At 36.5% G+C, this 23,205-nt stretch overlaps 1 protein-coding gene across 3 annotated transcripts in view; it reads right to left on the bottom strand.

Annotated features, from left to right (window-relative positions):
* Nucleotides 1-22,500, bottom strand: part of tdp1 (tyrosyl-DNA phosphodiesterase 1) — a 35,704-nt gene extending 13,204 nt beyond the window's left edge. Inside the window, exons 1-14 of one of the 3 annotated variants that reach the window (XM_082142744.1) lie at nucleotides 22,370-22,500; nucleotides 21,369-21,979; nucleotides 21,204-21,247; nucleotides 21,045-21,100; nucleotides 20,840-20,936; nucleotides 19,424-19,458; nucleotides 18,372-18,464; nucleotides 14,469-14,639; nucleotides 12,242-12,320; nucleotides 11,428-11,613; nucleotides 9,893-9,941; nucleotides 9,716-9,782; nucleotides 9,026-9,133; nucleotides 7,018-7,120 (exon numbers count right to left, since the gene is read on the bottom strand). In XM_082142744.1, coding sequence (XP_081998870.1) covers nucleotides 7,018-7,120; nucleotides 9,026-9,133; nucleotides 9,716-9,782; nucleotides 9,893-9,941; nucleotides 11,428-11,613; nucleotides 12,242-12,320; nucleotides 14,469-14,639; nucleotides 18,372-18,464; nucleotides 19,424-19,458; nucleotides 20,840-20,936; nucleotides 21,045-21,100; nucleotides 21,204-21,247; nucleotides 21,369-21,969 — 1,689 coding nt within the window. In that variant the 5' untranslated portion in view covers nucleotides 21,970-21,979; nucleotides 22,370-22,500. Of the gene's footprint in view, nucleotides 1-7,017; nucleotides 7,121-9,025; nucleotides 9,134-9,715; nucleotides 9,783-9,892; nucleotides 9,942-11,427; nucleotides 11,614-12,241; nucleotides 12,321-14,468; nucleotides 14,640-18,371; nucleotides 18,465-19,423; nucleotides 19,459-20,839; nucleotides 20,937-21,044; nucleotides 21,101-21,203; nucleotides 21,248-21,368; nucleotides 21,980-22,251 lie in introns of all 3 variants that reach the window. The other 2 variants (XM_082142743.1, XM_082142742.1) reach the window with 2 other exon arrangements.
* Between the last annotated feature and the right edge of the window lie 705 nt (nucleotides 22,501-23,205).

Genomic DNA, 23,205 nt, shown 5'->3' with positions numbered 1-23,205 from the left:
ACTGTAAAAACTGGGATATAGGTAATTCTGAATATGGAAGGCATCTGGGGAAGGTTAGCAAGCTTTTTACAACTTTTAGGACTGTTAAACATTGAGACGAATTAGTGTTGGGCGATACTCCCAAATCATCAGCATGTGAGATTGCAGATACATGATATTATCATGGGGGTCTTTTTTTTACTTTTCATTCATTTTATCATTAATTTACTTGTTTATTTAGTCATTTATTAAATTATTTACTAACTTACTCACAGGAAATGACATGCATGAAATGCGAATCTTTGTCTATCATTTTGCAAGCAATGATGGAGAAAAATGTCGCGCCGCAATATTTAAAATTTGAAACCATGAAGGTGAGCCAGTGGATAACACACAAGCAATTGGCAAACTTTGCGCGAGAGTTATGCCGGTCATGAAGTCCTTAACACTCGCTGCGTCTAAAATCAAATCCTTCCTTACTGTATAGTATGCAGGGAACTACACTGCGACCAAAATGGTCGCATATGCGACCTTTTGAAATGCCATTGCGACCCTAATTTTTAATGGGTCGCAAATGTATCACTGATTATTTTTGCACCTATGTTTTAGGCAATATGCTATGATTTACTATGAGCATTTATTAAAACAGAAATGTGTATTTTAAGAATACGTTTTATAACGTGCTCTGAGCATTCAACACATCAAGTTGGCTTCAGACCCGCGACCGTTACTTAGACGTAGGCTACCATTGTATCAGTGCTGCGCGAGCTCTCTCTCTCTCACAAACACGGACGCGCGCACACAGAGAGAGAAGATAATTGTAAAATGAAAATTGACGGGCTATAGTTAAAATTTTGTTGTTGCTTGTTTTTTTTTTCTGTCAAAATGTCAGAAAGCATTTTGTATTATCCATCCGTGTTTTTAAAATTCGTTAAATGGCGGACGTTACTGTTAACACAGCCCTCGTTATATGTCGGATTCGTCTAACTTATACTTAATATTATTTTTAGAATAAGTGATTCGTTATGATATTATTTTTAGAATAAGTGATTCGTTATGCTATTATTGGACTCCTGTCTATTCATTGTCAACTGTTTTCTATGAATATGTTTGTATTGGCTAACATTTATTCAGCTAATGCATGTCCTGTTTAAAATGTGCAATGTTCAAATGCAAAGACAGCACGTCACAAATAGAAGCCCTTTTCCCTGTGCTATTTAGTATCATATTTGGATATTGGAATAATAAATTAAGTAGCCCATCTTAATTGTACACAATGTTCCTTTTTTTTTTTTTTTTTTTTTTACTGTTTTCTAGGGGTTTCTTAATTTTAGACAAGTTGACCAGCACACATTATATGCAATGCAATGCAATATAATGCATGTGTGTCCTATGTGTGACATATTTTGCAAACACAGGTAAAGGTGCCCAATATCAGTCATTTCTAAAAAAAAAAAAAAAAAAAAAAAAAAAAAGTGTTTTGGAAAATATCTCTATTTGATTATCAGTAAAAAAAAAATCTATACAAAGATAGCGGTATCGGCCATAACAGCAATATTAATATCGGTTATTATCGGTATCGCCCACAATTTTCACATCGGTGCATCACTACTTAAAGAGTTCAGGAGTCTGCCCATCTGTGCCAACCATAGTATGTTGAAATCCATTTCGCACTTTATTGTGTACTGTATTTTCTATTGCAGTAAATCTATCCCAACCAATGTTAAAGAAAACAAAAACAAGAAAGGCAAAGGTTTAAAAGATGGCAAGTAAAATAAAAAGCACATCTGTATGCAATACAGTTTCATTATTGTTCATTATTATCCAGGGCGGCTTACTATAAACAATTTATGCGACCAAATCATGTTTTGCGCCAGTAACTGAAAAAGTTAGTAGCGCAAGTGCCACCAGTGGAAAAGGTTAGTGTAGTTCCCTGGTATGCAAAAAACAATCGCCAAAAGAGTAGTACTGTATGTCTGAATACATAGTATTGAAAAACAGAAGTCAAAAAAAGTCCCCGGACGACCTACTACTTCCACCAAGACTCTGAAGTGTGCATTCAATGGACACTTTAGGCCACGGGAGAGGATTTATGAATGGCAGTGAAGCGACACAACCAACGCTGGTAGGTTACGTGACAGTAACAACATGGCAGATATAGTACATCCGAATTTCATTCATATTACCTATATTCATAGTATACTATTGTCACGGCCCCTCCTCTGCCTTGCAGGGGCTTGCAGGACGCCAGTTGATTATTCACTACAGAAAGTGAAAGCAGTCCATTATAAGTGTCAAAAAATGTCTTTATGAGCGAGTCAATAGCAAAGACTTTTCTATTGAAAGGGACTGAAACAAGGATGCTATTTTTTACTTTAAACAACACCCTATAAGACAACTTATTATGCATTGACTAAGGCTGTCATAGGAAATCCCCTTAACTGTTAAAAGGACAAAGACCAAGATATCGCTTTCCTCAGCGGACATTCAAACTGATTTTGTGATTACGAATATAAGATTGACCTGATGAATATTAATGCAGATAATGCACTTGCTTAGTCGATTTCTCTCTCATAATTCTGAAGTGAGAGAGAGATTCTGAAGATTCTGTAGACTGTGATTGTCTACAGCCGCTGATATAGAGCGATAATGCATGGCTACCCGTGTGATTTACTTTGTACTATTTTATATTACATTACTGTGATGCGCTATGAAATTACGGTGGGGTAAATGAATTGTAATATTAATTTAATGATAACAGTAGCTTCATATTATTATTAATAATTGAATACATTAATTGGAAATGCCAAATCCGCTTTATATCGCCGATAGCGGATACATTTGACAATATCTCTTGCTATCGTCTATACACAATATCATAAAATCGTCTATCATCAGCACAACCACAGATATTAATAATGGCTTTCCTCTAAAGTCCCTCTTTCTAAAAAACACTTTAGCCTGATTAGGGTCAAGACCATCAGCATAGATAAACTCAGACAAAACAATTAAACTGAATGCATTCAAATCGACTGCACTACACTCTGAAAAATCAAACATGAAGCAAATTTTATTTAGAAGCAAAATATTAGACAGACAAAGCCAAAAAAAGTCCACACATTTTTTTTTTTCTACTATGTTAGTCAATGGCTACAGTCAACTTTCTGGTTACCAACATTCTTTAAAATATCTTCTTTTGTTTTCAACAGAAGAAAGAAACTCATATAGGATTGGAACAACTTGAGGGTGAGTAAATTATGACAGAATTTTTGGGTGAACAATCCCTTTATTGTGGTCTGGAGTAACATGGGGGCATTATTAATTGAGTGATTTATCTGCATTTCTGCTCAATCAGCAACAGGCAGACTGGTCTGGAGTAAAATTACGGTGTTAATAATTAAGAGATTTATCTGCATTTTTACTCAATCAGCAATAGGCAGACATATTGACAGAGTCTAAGCATAATAAATTTTTGTAGCACTAACAAAAACATCACATTTCTCACTACTTGCTTCCAGTGCTTGAAGACGCTACAGATTAAAATATAGAAGGTACCAGCCCGACTTCAAGCACTGCTTGCTTTTCACTAGTATCTTCACTAGAATGTCTATTGAATTCCGCGGTTCAATTTAGCCTCAGCTGCTTTTGGTTGCACTTAAAAACAACTAGATAATTGTGGTTCAAGAGGATGACAAAGAGTAGCTACATTTCCAATTGGATCAGTGCTTAACCAGGAATTTTAGGGGTTGTTTATTTTCACCACAGAATAAAAGTTCAACTCATCCAACAGTTTGTAAAAGCAAACACAAAACAAAATTGAATCGAAACAACACTAAACCGAACATAGCTTCTCTTGGAGATACATATATGGAGATACAAGTGAAAAACTGCACTTAAGCCTTCTAGAAACTTTATAAAATTGTGAAATTCATATCATGCTTCATTTTGAGTTATTTCAATTGTTAGTTCATGTAAGTGCATCACAATCTTAGTTCATGCTATACTGAGCATTAATTTTCCTCTAAATTTCTGTAATGGCCTTGACTGCTTGGATGAACTATATTAAAGGGATAGTTCACTTTGAAATTAATTTTTGGTATGTTTTAGCTTACCTCAAGGACATCCAAGATGTAGGTGTCTTTTTTTCCGCAGTTGTTTCAATTTTTATATTTTTAGGTCAAACCGTTCTTGTCTGTCAGTCATATAATGCAGGTCTATGGTCACGGTCTCAAAACACATGCACAGAGTCCAAATTAAAACAATTCCCCGTCGTCCAAATTAAACAATTCCCCATCGTAAGTACACATTGATGGCCTAAGACACGAAACGAGCGGTTTGTGTGAGAAAACGAACAGTATTTATATCGTTTTTACCACTTATACGCAGCCATGTCGAAGTGCTCTGATCTGACGTGTGCGCAGACTGGTGCATAGACATATACACACTAGATGTCGCCTTGTCTACGGCAGTTCATTGAACGAATGTCTTTAAGGCGACATCTAGTGTATATATCTATGCACCAGTCTGCGCACACGTCAGATCAGATCACTTCGACATGGCTGCGTATAAGTGGTAAAAACGATATAAATACTGTTCGTTTTCTCACACAAACCGCTCGTTTCGTGTCTTAGGCCATCAATGTGTACTTACGATGGGGAATTGTTTAATTTGGACGACGGGGAATTGTTTTAATTTGGACTCTGTGCATGTGTTTTGAGACCGTGACCATAGACCTGCATTATGACTGACAGACAAGAACGGTTTGACCTAAAAATATAAAAATTGAAACTACTGCAGAAAAAAAGACACCTACATCTTGGATGCCCTTGAGGTAAGCTAAAACATACCAAAAATTAATTTCAAAGTGAACTATCCCTTTAATACAGCAATATACAACATAAATACTAAATCAGAAAAATGGACAAAATGATGAAATCCTTTATTTAGGACAGCATGACTGATCAACTGCGTCCCCACTTCAGGAACATACTTTGTTAACTCAATAAGTTTGGTTCACTAATAATCACTGGTTCTGATATGTGCATGTCAACACAGCATGACTAAAGAGACAACGTGATGGTGAAATGTACTTTATGTCAAAGGCATTTTGTCAAGACAAAAACACAATGCAGTTTGTACTTTCATGATCTTATACAGTCTGATCTCAGACTTTATTAAACAAGAGAACTTTAATTAAAGCACCACACTGCGGCAAACAAAAAAACGTGGCTCATTATGACAATTATGGAGCATGACCTCTACAGTTGGAAAAATAACTTCAATAGTCAACATGCAGCCTAATTTGCAACTTAAGCAGGAAACCAAATAAGATCATGTGTATTAAATGCAAATATATATAAAAATATTGGACAACCTAGAAAAATAGCTAATTATGGGTCCATTATAATGTAACAAAACTTGCTTAGCGCTTGTGAGTTACTCAAAAAAGACCTCTAGCAAGAACTAACCATGACATAAAGCGGTTCAACTAAAACAACAAGGCTTCAGGCCACATAAAAAAGACACAACATATCCCTTCTGAATAAGAGAGCACAACCTTTCGCTATCCTCTTTCAAACTCATGTCCCCCCCCTCCCTCCCTCCTCTTTTTTACACAGCAAGAGAACTGAACCATACTGTTGCTAAGCAACTTTTGAAGTAATTCTAAGACCTACCCTGACTACAAGGACAAATTACCCTGCGAGTATGTGAGCGCTACACAAAAGCTCAATCTCTACATATGGAGAAATAGGAGATGTACTCCAAGACAATATATACAGTATTTACACATAGTCATTTAGAAGTAGCCTATGTTCAGAGACTGTACAGATGTCTTTTTGTCTCCGTTGAGCATTAATGGAGTTGGGGGTTTTACTAGAGATCATCATTTCTCAATTAAACAACCCTGCTCGAAAAAAGGTTTATGTGATCGACTCGTCCACCAGTAGTGAATATTTTGCAACATGACTAGAAGATAACACTCATTCTGGTTAGAGTTAACATGGTTCCCACAGAGAATTCCATGATTTTTTGGAAATTCCATATTTCCAGGTTTCCACAACTGTGGCAACCCTGAGTTAAGAACTGAATGTCGATGAGGGTTACCAGGGGCGCAACTTTGTTTTAAAAAATGGGTGGGACAGGAGTGTTGGGGGAGTTACTAATACAATGCTTAATCAGATATGTACATTGATTTCTGGACATCGTAATTTTCTGCAATTGTCAATTTCAATAGTATTTTGAGTTTAATGTATCAAGGTTTAATGTGATAGTTTCATTCTTACATCTACTATAATACAATATATATTAGTCCTGAGATTCTTAACGTCAGTGAATAAACACATATATTCGCAATCAACATTCGTATTACCTAGTGTTGTGGTGGTAGAACTTTTGTTAAGCGTGTCAGAGGTTCTGGGTTCTAATCCGCCCTAGTAGTTTTTTTTTTCTATATTAAAATCAAAGATGTTCATCAGTGATTGTATATAAAGAGCAGGGCCACAAGAGAACGTTCCGCTACTGATAACAGTGGCACGAGCACTCAGGGTGATTTCAAAAACAAAACATTCCAGCGCCAGATCGCCTCTTATTTAACACAGACGAACATCAAATGGATAGGTTTAATTTGCATTATGTACGTCCGTGCAGCTAGATGTTTCAAAAAAGTGGTAGGGACAATATCGACCCTGGCATGTGGTGGGGACATGCCCCACCCGCAAATTATGCCTAACATCTTGTCAGTTGTGGCTTAACCAGATGGTTTAACAAGGCTGATTGAGATGCTCTGATAGGCCAAATTTGGCCCCACCAGCTGATAGTCCAACTGTCAATCACCTAAACTAACTTGTACCAGCTAATGACTATCTTCGACAAAACAGAGAAAATCCAGCCACAATCAGAAGCTGGTTTTAATTGAATTTATCAGCAGGTCAGAAATGTATGGGTTTTTGAACAGGCTTTGATCAGGTTTGAAACAGAAACAATGCAACAGCATGAAGATCTCAGTTGTCATGTACTGACTTGATTCACAATACTCACAAAGGCTGAAGGTAGGTAGAGGACTCCTAGTTCATAGGAGCGAACCATCATCTGAGTGTTGTTCTTCTCCAGGGCGCCCCAGGCAGCTTTTGATAAATTGGCACTGTGGAGGATACCAGCAGACAAAGTTTCACCCATGCATGCTTCAAAATCAAGCATATCATGTAAATGTCACCTAAACTAGAAATGTTAGCATTAAACATGTCAAAGCTAAAGGATTTTGTTAAACACCTCTTTTCAGACTTTAATTTTGGATTTCAAGAATGACAGGCTATGCCTGAAGGCTTCGCATCCATTGTAGGCATTAATCTTCATAAAAAGGACTGGAATAGCTCATCGCTGGACCCAACACGACTGACCTGGAGATACTGCTCACAATCCCCCTCAGTCTCCCTGTATATTTCAACCATGATTAAAGCCAGCACTTTGAGAAATGCCGCAGGAACGGTGGCCATTCATGCTGGCTTGAGATGTAAATCGGGCTTCAATGCAACAGCCACAGGAACATCATGTTAAAAGATTTGAATAAAGAATGTTTGTCTGCTGGTTTAACAGAAATGGATCTCCTTCAAATATGGATTTAAAAAACAGAATCTCTCTTTAATTACTGGTCTTCTAGGGCAAAATACAAGCTTTCAAAGACTGAACTTAGCATGCTATTCCTGGATCTAATTTGAAAGATAATCAAAGAGAAGAGTGTTCTTTTGCTACGTCACTTTGTTTTATAACCCACCTGGCGCTCGTCCACTCCACTTCACCACCAAGAAGAGTCTTTACCACTTCAACTGACCGATTGCACTAAAGGGCTTTGATTATCTGTAAAAGCATTGTCATGTGAGCGGTTCAAGGAAACTTGTTAATGGTTCAGAGTCCATGGTGCTAACTAATGAACACACAGCCTCCCAGACTGAAGAAACAGGAAAGCGGTTATGATTTTGCAGATAAGAAACGGCCAATGAAACAGGATGGCATAATCTAAAATAAACAAACATATCAGGCTTATGTTGAGTAAATATACATTTACGGGGCCTAAGGGACTTCTTTGAGTGGAACACTATCAATGCAGCACAGAAGACACAAATCTGCAAGGGATCAGAGAAAAACAAGCCTCCTTCTGCCAAGAGCGTTATTTTGGCAGCTATGAGCAAGTCTCTGAAGAACAAAAGAGCAGAAATGATGCTAATCTCATTCGGCTCAGCGTTAACATGACATATTCAAGACAATAAAGACATTTTGGTGTTTGTTTTAAAAGACTAACACAATCACATATACTGTATGCATCATTGAAAAAACCTACGAGTACCCACATAAACTGATTTCAATGTCGATGCAATTATGTCTAAAATTGTGTATTTCATTTTCCTTTTAGACTGCTCTTGGATTTAGTATGGATGTGCAATTTGGTGCTGACTGACAAAATTGCGATTTGTACTGCATGACAGACCAACGCTGAGTCTCACCAGACTATAACACGTCACTTCTTAGACGTCCTAAATCCGATTCAGCATGTTTAATTGTCGAAACCAAGCTCCCACAGACGCCAGGGGTAACACACTGATCTGACAAAACCCGACAAAATGTCTGTTGCCGTCTGTCAGCGTGGTGTGAATTGGACTTATATGATAAACATTGGACATCTCACTGTTAAAGCTGCTTGAAAAAACAAAAAGGTGAATTTTATTTTCAACATTATGTTTAACAGAATGTATAAAAACTACAAATTAGCAAGTGATATAGATTATACTGCCTATTTATTTAAAAGTGCATTGTGTTATTTCAGAATTGCAATCTGTATTTGCAAGCATTATTATGGTTTAATAAATCCAACATACTGTTATTGTACAAACGTCCCCCCCCCCCATTCAAGCTGCATTCAACAAACTTGGCAACAGATCTCCTTCAGCCTGTTGTGACTTGCAGCTATATCATTTCTAACTGATCAGATGAGGCCTGTCAAACAGGCAAAAGTTCATTTAATTTACCGTGCAAGACACTTGATAATTCTAACCTTGTGACAAGGAACCAGGCCAGCTGTGTGAAGTCCGGTGAAACTCTCATGTAGGTTTTAATGTGGGGCATCGCATTGCTCCTACCAGTAACATCAGCATGCCAGCCACTGTTTAGGGGAGAGAGATTGAGAAAGGAAGGGAGGGAGAGAAAGAAAACGGAGGAACACCAGCTGATATATCTTTTCTAAGTGCAAGAATACCAAAAGAAGCATTTCATGCCATTTCCAGGTGAAGAGAGATGATGTTATATGGCATACTGTGCAGACGAAGAGGAGAGCTTTCTGTCTGATTGCTGTCAGCGTTCAGGCATGAATACAGAAGTCTACATGGACTCATTTAAATATACTGAGTAGAACTGTAGTGTGCACTCCAGAGGGGGACTGAGATTGAATCTAAATCGCAATTGGCCCATCTCTGATCACTTAGCAAAATTGAGGCCACCAGTAAAATAGCTTATTTATGGTGATAATGTGTTAAAATGTTGGGAGAGATGGGATAAGAACCCAATTGAAATTTCTAAGGAGCAATTTAAGGGTCAGACAACTCTTGGGAAAGGCAGCTGTTTGGATCACAAGGTCTAGAGCGTTGCTAAGGAGCCTTTTCAGGAGAATATTTATGATTTTAGGCTGAATACTGATGACTATTTTGAAAATGTGTTTTTTTTCCCCCACAGAGGAAGGAGTACTTACTGGAAGTACGAGTGAAGCCAGAGCTGTTTTTGTGCCGTCTGTATGCTGTAGGGTAAAGATCCCCCAGCTGCAGGGATAAGAACAAGAAAAGTCAGTTGTTATACAGTATAATGACTGTGGAGGTGTGGGGAAAAAAAATGTTTCTTCTTGATTTCAGAATAAAAGAACAAATGATACCTGGGTACCCCTCCAAACTGGTTCTCACATTTTCCACAGACGGGTAAACCTAGAAATGACACTGTTTTAAGGACTCGACTTGAATTACATTTTTTTAATTAATTAAATTGGACAGTTTATTCAACTTAAATTATTGATAGATCAATCTATTTATTCGAAACTACTGTTCAGAAATTTAGTAAGAGTTTTTTTTAGTAAGAGAAATTTTGTAATTCAGTAAGAGTTTTTTTTCTTAAAAGAAATTAATACTTTTATTCAGCAAGGATAGATTCAATTGATCAAAAGTGACAATAAAGAAATACACTGTTAAAAAAAAATCTATTTAAGTAATTGCTGTTCTTTTGAACTTTTTATTAATCAAGAAAAACTGTAAAACATTATCATAGTTTCCAAAATTAAAATTAAAATTAAGCAGCACAACTGTTTTCAATATTGATAATAATAAAAATGTTCTTGAGTAGCAAATCATCATATTATAATGATTTTTGAAGGATCACGTGACACTGAAGACTGGAGTAATGATGCTGAAAGTTCAGCTTTGCCATCACAGGAATAAATTACATTTTAAAACATATTATTATTATTACTAGTTATTATAAATTGTAATAATATTTCCCAATATTACAAATAAAGTGATGAGCATAAGACTTCTATCCATCCATCCATCCATCCATCCATCCATCCATCCATCCATCCATCCATCCATCCATCCATCCATCCATCCATCCATCTTGACCTATAAAACTCTAAAGAACTGGTCTGTATTAGTCATACAATACAGATGTGATCTCAATAGAAGAGTAGCTTTGTGTCTATTATATGTCTACATTTAGTATTTCTGAATAATTTCACGCCTCCTTAACAGAAACAGAACTGAACTGAAGAGCCTTAGGTCTTTAGAGATGACACAGTGCCATTTAAGGCCTAATGGTACTATCTGACGTCTTTCTCTGTGCTGAAGACTCTTTGCGTGGTGCCTTGACTTTTCAACTGACATTTAACAATAGATGGAGAAACAGAAGATTCATTTTTGTCTGATGCATCTTAGCAGATATTGTTATGCAAATAAAAGGATGGATGAGAATTCTTCTTGTAACTATTGTCTCTAACAGCTTGTGGCAAGAGAGACATGGAAATGTTTCCCTTTTTGTAAAATTGGAATTCAAGTATAGCAAATGAGAACACGCTATGAATATTAATAGCTAATTAAACACATGGGATGTCATCAAATTTCATAGCTCAGAAGAATTATACACTGAAAGCAGTTGCCTGTGTATTCAGGTACATGCAGAAAAAAATGGATGCACATGTGCGCTCCTGCATCCCTCCTTGATTCTAGCCTAATTAAAATGGAAACACAATTGAGGGATCATTTATCCTAATAGATAAGCAAGCTGGCAGGAGAACATGAAATGGTGTTTATTGTAATATCCATCTGGACACGTTTTTCACGATCCAGAGAGGGTATGGCAGTGATACGAGCAGATCCTTTCACTGTTTCAGCACGCTCTGTGGGGGCTGTTAAAAACACTCACCAGGAGCATCTGTGTTTCTGGACTGACAAATGATTTCCCTGCCTTCCCCAGCGTGGTCAGAGTACGCTGGAACTCAGCTGCCAACCATTTAGTCTTATCAAGACCCATGGAGCCGATACTGGAGAACTGGCCAATCACGTGCCATCGCTCTTCGTTCTGCACAGGCTGAGTATGCTCGCTGAGCAACTGAGAAAAACAATAAGTGCATGTCAAAACTATGTCAATATTTGCATCTGGCTAATTTGGCTAGCTTTTATCAAGAGACAGATGAATTGGCACCAAAATTACATGGCCTTGGATGTCAACAACAGAAGACATGGGAAGCGTTTACACCTCCCTTTTAAAAGCTAATAAGCCTAATTATTCTAATTACTCTTTAAAATGCATGATTATATGGTCAGTTGATGTTATTATGTGCATTAGCACTGTCAGCAATCTTTTCAAAACAGCTGTGTGAACTATTGTTGGTTCACGACCCCCCAGTTGAGATCTACTGATGTAGCATGAGTCTTATGAAGCTGTTAAGAGTCTGCTCTGTGTGAGTCAGTCATTCATATCAATGCAGCATTTACAAAATGAACAGAGTTCAGTGTTACTTCATTTCAGATGAAATACGGAAACTCATTTCTCCCAGCTCACACCTTGTTATCTGAATTCCCTCAATAAAATAATTGAGAGAACATCTCAAAGGCTTCCAGTAGGCGTACAATGCCTTTTCATGAACATCAATCATTCTTATGTCTGGGGCAGAGAGGAACTATTGAGGGAAAAACAATTAGACAAACAAATGTGTGATCACACAAAAAAACATTACTTTTCGCAATCGTAGATGGCCCCACTTCTCCATTGCAGGTCCTTGATATCTTCCTGGAGTTGAACCAATGAGATATACTCTATACAAGACAACATACATAAGATGTTATGTGAATTAAAACGAATATATTTGTTTTAATTATTATTAATTCAGATATTATTTTATCACCCCTTAAATGATGTGGCAGGTGGGATTTGTTTTCCCACAACCATTCAAAATATAAACCATGTCATATTAGTGGAAACATACTTTGACAGATATGCAGTTTTTTAGACATTAAAAAGCAAATAAACTAGATAATCATGAGAAGAACTGTGCAGTCGGATTTGATTTCTGTGTCATGTCTGTGAAAAATCAATTACATTTGGATGGACAGATATTCTGATAAAGTCTAAACACATTACTTATTTATCTACATTTTTTTTGGGTGTTTTAACTTGTACACTACCATTAAAAATGTTGGGGTCAGTATAATTTTTTTATTTATTCAGGAGTTACAGCACTGGCAAGCGGTGACTTCGTTAACCTGGTATGCTGGGTGGTGCGTGCGTCATGTCAAAAATGCACCTGGTGCAGATACGTTGGATGAGTTTATAATAAGCGAAATGCTCGCGTTCGCTCTAGACAGTGTTCGCTACACAGTTGCTTACTCTAATGACACATAGCAACAGAGCTAAAAGTATTCCTAATATGTTTGACCTTTTATTGAAAGTAGCCTACATTTACCTGTTGAGACATGCCTTTACAAGCACCCGTAAAAGCTGCTGAGTTATGTTTGAGTTGAGTCAGGCGCTAATGCAAAAGGGGGGTTTGCAAAATATGCTGTATTTTTGTAGTTCCGCTAGGTGGCACTAATGTCGTAGAAACTACATACTTCACCTTTAAAGTACACAGTCACTTTATTGTCTTATGTCACTTATTGTCATATGGTAATTTCTATATTTGTTTTGTTGGTTTATTGTATTTGGTCTGTCTATAGTCCATGGAGTAGCATTCAAGTAAGTTTTTCATTGTACTTGGTAACTTGTACACATGACAACAATAAATGACTTGACTTGACTAAACAGTACAGCGCATCGGTTGAGGAAACATCTAAATCAGAGACGACAAATAAGAAACACCATGGAAGGTGTCAATTTAAATGTATGCCAATTTAAGTGTTTTAATTATATTACAAATAAGTATAATATATTAAATATTATAGCCTATTATAAATAAAATATAAGTAAAATATAATTAAAATAAATGCAAGTATAATACAAATATAAGCATTATTTAAAAAATAATCTGAAATAATGCAAATTGATGACTAACAAATGCATAGACTATTGATTAACAGCCTCTGATAGTTACAGTTGGTCTTCTTATAGATCTGTCTTTAATAATCTTTAGTTTTCATTAAAAATTAATTTCCATATGGCAGATATGACTGAAACTTTTTTGAATTTTTTTCACTTGATTTAGTCAAGTTAGTTTTGTATAAAATACAATGGCCCTCATTTATCATTCTTGCGTAGAAACGGGCGTATATGTTGGCGTAAGATTATGCTTACACTCCTCTCACCGCCTGATTTATGAAGCTGTGCGTACCTTTGAAATCCAGGTGTACGCAATACCTGCCCTTGATAAATGCCGCGGCTGAAAACGATCGTCATTAGAATAACACGCCCCTATATATTCAAGTCTCCGCTTCCCCCACGCCCTCATTTTACGCCATAGACACACGGAAGACGGCAAAGAAGAAAAACCTGGATGAGCAAATGACCTATCACAATGCATTATTTTACAGCACGTGTTTTGAAACAATTAGCATTTAATTTCATCATATCTTTTAGTTTGTCAGTGCGTTTTGTGGTGTTAGGAATTGTTTTTCTGCGCATTTCCGCACTAACTCAAAACGTGCGTACATGTACACCACCTCCTGAGCTGGCGTAGGATTTGAGCGTGCCGTACGCCAACGTCCATTTTGATAAATCTCAAAGTCACCCTGGTTTTGGGTGTACGCTGGAAATTTGGTGTACGCACTTTTGATAAATGAGGGCCAATGTGATTTTTGATGACTTACATGTCAGCCAGACGGTCTCTAAATGAATGGTGGCTGCCTGAACAAGCAGCATTGTGGATATCTTTAGAAATCAGTCAGGTCTCCAAGGTCTGGCTATGCAAGTCTGATATCACACAATCTTTCTAATTAAAATATGGCTCTTTTATTTGTAAAGATTCTCACCTGGTTTCTGACAGATCATGCTGTTTGATGCGGTCAATCCACTCGGCAAGCTCTGGTGCCCGGTATGCTTCCAGGTAATCCAGCAGGTCTCTTTTGAAGTTGGTGGGAGACTCCCCCGCTGTTCCCGGACTTCCCTCCGGTAACCTGGGGTAAAGAGGACTCATCCACATCCTGTCATAGAGAAACACGCAGCATAGTTTTCTAATGAAGCCAATGGAAAGGGCATGAATCATTAAAATGTTAAAAAGTTAATGCACAAGATTGTCAGATCTTGTGGTGGTGACTAAGGTATGTCATTAATTGGTTTGCTTGTGTTACATGATATACAAATATACCCTGTTCAAAGTCAGATGGCTTTAATCCCAATGGGTATATTAAAGTTAAAGAAAAACTCAAATTTATGCACAAAACTTGCTTCATGTTGATACAGACATCACTGATAACTTGCATTTCGGTAAGTGAGTCAGATGTTAACTAATCGCTTTGACATTCAGTTCAGTATGATTTGTCAGACTGATTTAAAACATATTTTCGAACTATTCATTAAAAGAATCGGCTCAAGAGAGTCATTTGTTTTGGAATCAGACTATACTGCATATTTCTGTATGCATCCTGCAAGGACAACTCAATAACAAGATATCACCTGATATTATTTTGTATCTTTTGTTTTTTGTTATCACATTCAATACAGACTGGAAACTCACATTTAAAATGGTTAAAGGTAACAAAGGAGCATCGCAAAAAGCAATGATGTAAATGCGTAAATAATTCACTCCATAACATTTCCAGTGAACAAAAAGACAAAGAAAACATGGGTTGTGAAAATTTCCATTCAAAAAAAAAAAAAGGGGGGTCACAAAAATCTACCTTTACTAAGGACCGTAGTAGTGAATCCATTGATGCAATAGTTCAGTTTCTTAATAATTTATTTCTAGGTGACATATTTTTGTACTAACATTTGATGGAGACCCTTTCGTAGTATTAAGGCATCTGCATTCTATAAGTGGACACATACCTCAACCTGAAAAAGACTTCAATGTTCTAGACTTCTCTTAGAGAAATCCAATATCTCATGATTGGAGGAGTGTGGAGACTTGTCTTGACAGACTGGTTATAGCATATTCCCCTGAGACACAGACACTAGGAGAACAAATCAATACGGATTCAGATTGGAGCCATTACAATAAACTTCAGAAGAGACTTGAGAGGAAGAGACCTTCGTCTGTGTGAATAATAATCAGAATATGGCTTGGGCTGCAATATCTAAGGAATACCTGGGACCAGACAGATGAGGAGACACGTCAGACCTGTAATGATATTCATTGTGCTTTTCTGCAGACTGAAGCTGATGAAGACAGGTTGGCAAAGTGAATATCCGTGAGGAATTCTGCATAACATTGAAGAACTACTCTGGTCTTCATGTAACTATATCTAGCATTTACCCAGCCAATTCAAACAGCTGAGCTATGAAAAGGATTGTTGCTGTTTAGAAGCTTTGCAATTTTCATGAGAAAATCAGATCTCTCAACCATAATCCCAACTAGAGCCCATGCGTGGGACTGTTTTCTTAATTTTCTTAATCCCGCTCCTGCCAAATGTCTGACCATTATCGCACTCTCCCGCAACATGTGTGTTCCACTCCCAACAGCACATGCAATGTCTTTAACCACTCCTGCCTGCACCCGCAAACATTCTGTCACAGCTTGTAGAGATTGTGATACATTTACAAACGTTATGGCTATGCTAAACGTTCAGAAAAACATACATAAAACATTGCGTTTAATTAAACTGACCACAAAATAAAGTAACACTAAAGTAAAGCACCACACATGACAATCACACTGGGCTAATTTATTATTAGCCTTATAAAACTTCTCACAACTAGAGGAGCCTAAAACATATTTAAACGTATGCATAACAACACACACACTTAAAGATAACAGTTAAACTCTGTAACCTGACAAGACACAATCTTTAAATGAATTTAAAGAAATAAATAGAAAATTTAAATCTCACAGATATCACAGGTGTTTATTTAGCTAATTAACATAGCAAAAAGATAAAAAATAACACTAAAAACGTTAAAAGTCAAACATAAAAGTTTGAGAGCGCAGTAAAGCGCTCTCTGTTGAACTTCCACCATTCAAGCCGCTTTAATCTTCTTCTCAACTTCATTTGTTGACCAAATCCCAGGACCCTCGCTATATTTTTTGACCGCCCACTCCCACCTGCAGCAAAAGTAAAACCGCCTGCTCCCACAAGATTTGCGATCCCAATGCAGCCCACTAATCATAACCTCATTACTCAGGCACAGGCGCACACACACACACACACAGATCATTCTGACACTAGGTGGCGCTATAAGCAGCAAATTTACATTTTCGTTAATAGAGCCATAACATTATGGGCAAAAAAATAAATAATTTAAATCGTTTTGTGATCAGTGCCAATACATTTTCAACTGTGGCCTATAATGTCTAACTCTAATTGACCTATATACTGCCAACACAATTATCCAAACTTCACAAAAATAGGTGCACATGGAATTTTTGAGGATATATGCTAAACTTTACTGTAATTTTTGATAAAAAAAAACTGGCCCACTGGCCATTTTCTCCACTTTTCTAATCTGCCAAACATTTCCACATGTGGCTACACTATTTTTAGAGTCTCCGAGGACAAGAAATGATGAATAGAATAGGTGGAAGCGGTATAGAACTTTTTTACATTTCCGGGGTTCTCAGAAGCGGAAGTCGTCATAAATGTGTAAGCTTCTGTAGTGGTGAACGGGAGATGACAGCAAAAACTATTTTTGTATTCCCATTTGCTCCAATAGCAAAAGAAAAAATACATGATAGCGTTTACGTGACTTTCCAAAAGAGGGAAACAATACTGTGAGATTGATTACAGCAGTCAGAAGAGAGAATGATGTAAAATTTGCAGTCATTCCCTCAGCTGTTAAATACCCTCGCAGCAAATTTGTTTTTGTAATTCACTGCCGAGGTAATATAACACAAATACAGTGTTATAAATCTATTTTACATTTTTTACAGTCTGTTAAGGGTCCACTGGGAAATGTCAAGCTGGATTGACATCGTCTGTATAAACACCACAGTACAACGTGGCACAGCATGTGTACTTATCCACTAGGCCATGGCTCCAACACTTTTTAATGCCCTCTGTGTGAACTAATACTGATCTTGCAGTACAGGTTGAGTACATGTGCTGATTGCCTGAATATATATATGCCAGAAGGTTTAAATATTAATTGCTCAATTTAGAGATTTAATTTGCTTCTCACTAATCTACAGCCTAGTGTGGGTGATAACCTAACTGCCAGCCTTACCCTATGACTCTCGAGCTTTTGTCTCCTTAATGGTATTCTGTCCCCGATACACCGCTAATAAAATCGAGCCCAATAACCAAAAGCAATTGCTAATTCATTGGGCATCGCTCTGACCTGCCTTAGAATGAATATGACACCATGGAGAACATATGTATTAATGGATAGCTTTCATAAAACGCTGCTTAATTTAAGCAAATATTCCATGTAGCTAATTTAAACAGATCATTTCAGGTCAGAGAGGAGTATAACAACACGATTGGTTTATTCAGATTTGTAGAGCTCAACGCTCCAATTTGGGACACATCAGCTTAATTTCAATTTACTCTAAGTGTCTGCACACTGTGTTGTCATAGCAACAGACAAACGTGTCATTAGTGAATGCACAACTTCCATTTTAGGAATGAAACAAATGTTGTCGCACTCGGAAAATGAGCAACTTCAAATAAAGAGCACAAAATAAACAGCTTGTTTCTAAATTGACCTCACCATCAGCTATAACATTTCCATTCTGAACATTCATTGACATGAGCCTTGTAAGATCTTTTTACTCGTTTTACCCTTGTGTCTTCTGGTACCAATCGGCTCTGATGAGGTTTGAGGTAAGAATGATGACTCTGAATCCCTCCTCGTACCAAAGCAGCATCATTTTCCTGCAAAAAGCAACTATAACTTAAATTCAATTGATCTTACATAATGACATTCATTTGATCTAATCTCTTTCTTTCATTTGTGTTCTTCAAAACACTGCCATTGAACCTTATGGCACATTTACCAAAGACTCAGTATTACTTCCCTGCATAATAACATTGATTTTACCTAAAATACATGCCTTTTTGTGTCAAGCGGTATGAAAGAGTACCTTTCAGAACACGGGCACGTTTACTAAGCCTTCAGCTTTTGTATTATATTAATTATAAACCAGCAACCCACATTTTGGAATATAAAATCAATTATGTGCTGTTCTTTGGGTGGAAAAGGTATTATTTTATTTAATAAAATAAGAAAAAGCTCTCAATGTTCTTCAGAGAGGGATGTTTAAAACTAATTTGAGGGCAAATTAGCACATGAAGACCTGACAAAGGTGTTTGAGAATGTTTATTCTGCCAGCCTTTATGTTCTTTTGCTGCCTTTTTTTGTTAAATTTATATCAAATAAGACAAGCCTTTTAATTTGTTCATCTGGAGTCAAAAATGCTCAATCCTGTTATGTCGGCCTCTGTTGAATAAAACATGAATGATTCTATGGAGGGAAAACAGTACTCTAGGAATACATCACATTAAAATTCAATACTGCGCCTGTTTAACATCTAATTTCAACTCATCCGATAATCTGCACATCGGCATGGATTGCGAAGAATTGAATACTCTCTTGAGTAGCTCTCTTGAGTGCTACCTCCCATATGCAGAATGCTACTGACTGCTGCTCATAAATACTACACCTGATCATCAAGGTATTTTAATAAAAAGTAAATAAGCTATAACACTACCACTGTTGACTTGTCACTCAAAAACACTGCTTTACAGATTTTTACTAGAAACCAAACTTAAATCTAAGTTCTTTGCTCAGTCTCACTAAAATTATACAGAGAAATAAAATGTCCAACACTCACGTATGATGTGTGCCAAATGCAATGTCCAGTTTGGCCTGTCAAAAACCATAGAGAGTTCAATTCAACAATAAACATTTAGTATTTCTTTTCAAATTAAATGGTATGTAATAACAAAAGGCGTGTTTTTTTGTTTTTTTTCAGTAATGTCACAATTTTCCCACTATACACAGATATTGAGAAACAAATTGTTTAGAGCAATGGTTCTCAAATGGTTCGGCCACGGGGACCCACATTTTCCTATAGTCATTAAGTAGCAACCTAATTCCTAAAAGATATACAAATTATATATAAAATAAATTTGCTTTTGAAAAACCAAGAAAATGTATCTCACAATAATGGCTGACGTACGCACAGTCGCACACACAATTGCCAACCCAACTAATACTGATGAATAAGTATAAAGTAATGCTATTAAATAGCAGTCCCAAACTAGTTTTTAAACCCAAACACTTTAAATAATTGATTGGTTTGAGTAGGGCAAACTTAAATTAAACAAATTAGTTCCATCAAATTAACTTTCTTTTTGAGTTAACAAATCTATTGTGAGATATTTTAAGTAATCAGAATTGTTTTGAGTTTTATGAACTTCTTTCTTTTTTAGACCAACTTAAATTAAAACTGGGCTGGGATTTCTATTTCCCAGCATGCTTTGCCATGGCACGCGAAAGGGAGAGTAAATGCTAAAACGTATTATATAATAAATATAATGCTTTTTGCGCAAGATTAATGTTAAGTGGGAAATGCAGTAGTGTTTATTGTTTTGCTATGGGTGTCTATGAGAACAGGTATATGTTAAATGTTCTATATTGCTGTACTCATTCAGCAATTGGTATGCTATACTAATGCTATCAGAGCATTGTGTTACCAATTAGCAAGTTAGCATTTACTGAAGTTTCCACTACCAAAAAGATTTGAGTTGAGACTACTTGATACTACTTGTTAAACGTATGAATTAGCTTACTTAATTATTTCAAGTTAAGAGCAATTAAAATGTACGAGTTCAAAATAAAAATATGCAAGTTCTGCTTGCTTAAACTTTAAATGTTAAGTTTTGACAACTTTTTCAGGTTTACAAAGTTAGTAAGTTGGTATGAACCCCCACAGTCATTTAAAAATATACAAAACATATAAAGTGCAAATAAAGTGGTATTTTGGGGTCACGGAAACACGGTAAATAAACAATTAGAACATGAACTGTCAATGAAACATAAGGAAACAAAATATTTAGAATTCCGTTTTTTGTTGTTGTTGATGTTTCTTTGACTGCACACTCCACGGCCCACTCAAAATGGTCTTGCGACCCACCAGTTGACAGAGACTGGTTTAGAGGACCTCAGACTACCATAAAGTTTAATGCTTCCCTCTAGTGGAATAAGAAGCTTAATGCAAATCAAGAGAACCATAAAAATCACAGACCTGGCAGAAACGAATATTTGGATATGGTTTGGCTTGCTCAATTAACCGAGCCTTGGACTCTCTCTTTTCTCCGTGAACGAGTATGATCGGTTTGTCCCTAAAAAACAAACAGCATAAGTACTTGTTGGCATGTAGTGCCATTTCATTCGATGTAGTGAAATGATGTTTTCAATTTATGCAGCTGCAATACCAGATCAAATCTTACCTAAATTCTGGCGGATACTGCTCCACCATCCATGGAATGTCAAAACAGTAATTAAACTACAAAAGAAGAAAGATGTGAATCAGGACAAAAACATTACAAACTTTTGTGTGTGGTTTGTAGTAAACACCTTAGCTACAACTTCATCCATTAACACAATACCTGTACAGACTCTTTTAGCATTCCAAACATCGGAGAAAGTATATCTGATTATTGGAGAGGGAGAGGAAAAGAAAACAGGAAGATTATTAGAAATATACAACATCATATAACTTTATTATATATATATATATATAAATAAAAATTAAGTTCAAACTCTTTAAATACCTTTGATATGCAGCGCTCCAGTGTTAAACTTTTTCGGTATCCCAGTGACTTTGTTTAAATAAAATCGATACATGTCATTCATAGATAATAAGTTGGTCTCAAAGAAATCAGTTGGCTCTTCTTTATAATAACTAGTGCCGTGAGGGCTCGGAGGACGTTTGACTTCGGTCTTCTTCCTCTTAGGACTTAGATTTGGCTTTTTGGGTTCATTTTTCATGACAGGTGGAGGAGCTTCATCATCACTGCTGGAGAGGTTCCAGCCCCCCTCCTCTGTTTCTCTCTTTCTCTTTACAGCAGGTGAAGAGTTTCTTTCATACTTTACGGGGACGGTTTGATTCACATGTGCAGCTTTTCTGGCTTCGGATCCCATGGAAGGAGCAGACGGTTCTTTCACAGGATGGGAGTTTTCAGCTTTCTCATTGCGTTTTGGACTCAGTTTGGGCTCTTGCTTGAAGAAGGTGATGACCTTATCTGGTTTTATTTCTAAATCAGGTTTAATGCTTGGTTTGTTTAAACCCTTTTGAGGTGTTGGAGGGATAATGTTGTCCTCATCTTCACTATCTGATATGGTCCACTTGCCATGTTGACTGTCCTGGGACATTTTTGTTCAGCTGTAGATCATGAACAGCTTTAGATTATCTTTTTTTTAATGCTTGCTGTAAACTGTAAAACGAGCATACTATATTCTGTAAACAACAGTTCCTTATTATTGTCATTTGACAAAATGCATTGAAAAACAACTTTGTGTCATTGAACAAACAGATGGAGCCTAAAACAAAAGATAAATGCTCGCATTGCATCACATGAACAAGTGATAGATTGAAGAGCTTAACCACATTGTATACATATAAGCAGACCAAGTTCAATGTAAATGAGCGTAAACTTACAAAGAGGCGGGAAGATGAAATGTACAGGCTAACTTACAGGTAAATAATTCAAATGCTACGGTTATAAAGAAAGCTAAATATGTGCTGCATATATACAGCTACGAAACGACTAACGTTAGACCGTTGTCCATTTGAAACTCATATCATTAACAGCGACACAGCAGTTTGTTGTGTTTTGATTCGGCATACACGCTCTGTACATTCCACATGTAGGCTAGTAACAGAAGGGAAAAGCCACAATGTTCTTCAAAATAAAAGTCTCTGTTAGAAAAAAAAAACGTAATTATGACATACAAATAAATACATTTAAATAATATGACATAAAGGCCGACATTGTATGCCATAATTATCACTTTGTATGTCATAATTTCGACGTATGTCATAACTGACGTTTTATCTCATAATTTCATCTTTTTACGTATGTCATATCATTACCATGACTTAGTAGCTCATAATTTCGAATTTAATCTCATAATTATGACTTGTATGCCATAATTTCGACTTTTCTTTTTTATTGCAGAAAGTTCATAACAAGACAGGGAACAATTTCGACTTGTACTGTCATAATTATGATTTACCAAAGCATGATTTATTTTCTTATGTGACAGAAGTGGGCTTCCATTTACTGTATATCGTACATTTTGTTGTGAATGCCACTGCCACTTTCATATACAGTGAGCACACTATATTACTTTTTTTTTTTTTTTTACAATAATGAGAAAGGGGGTGCTTTATTGTCATACAAATACTGTCATAATGCAACAAAAAAAAAGCCCTAATATCATCTTATGACCCAAAAATAGGCTTTTTATTTAAGCAGACTTCAATTTCTTAAATATTTTATTTTTATGTTTTGGTGGGTTGACTTTTAGTTTGAAAATAACGGACTTCATCATAGACCATTCGCCAATCAGCGTCTCTGGTAATGCCTGCTTAAACTCAACAAATCA

Source organism: Leuciscus leuciscus (genome assembly GCF_965113295.1).
Source record: "Leuciscus leuciscus genome assembly, chromosome: 17".
NCBI classification, from domain to species: Eukaryota; Metazoa; Chordata; class Actinopteri; order Cypriniformes; family Leuciscidae; genus Leuciscus; species Leuciscus leuciscus.
Note: the sequence above shows the minus strand (reverse complement) of the source record. Positions and strands in the feature narration are given on the sequence as shown.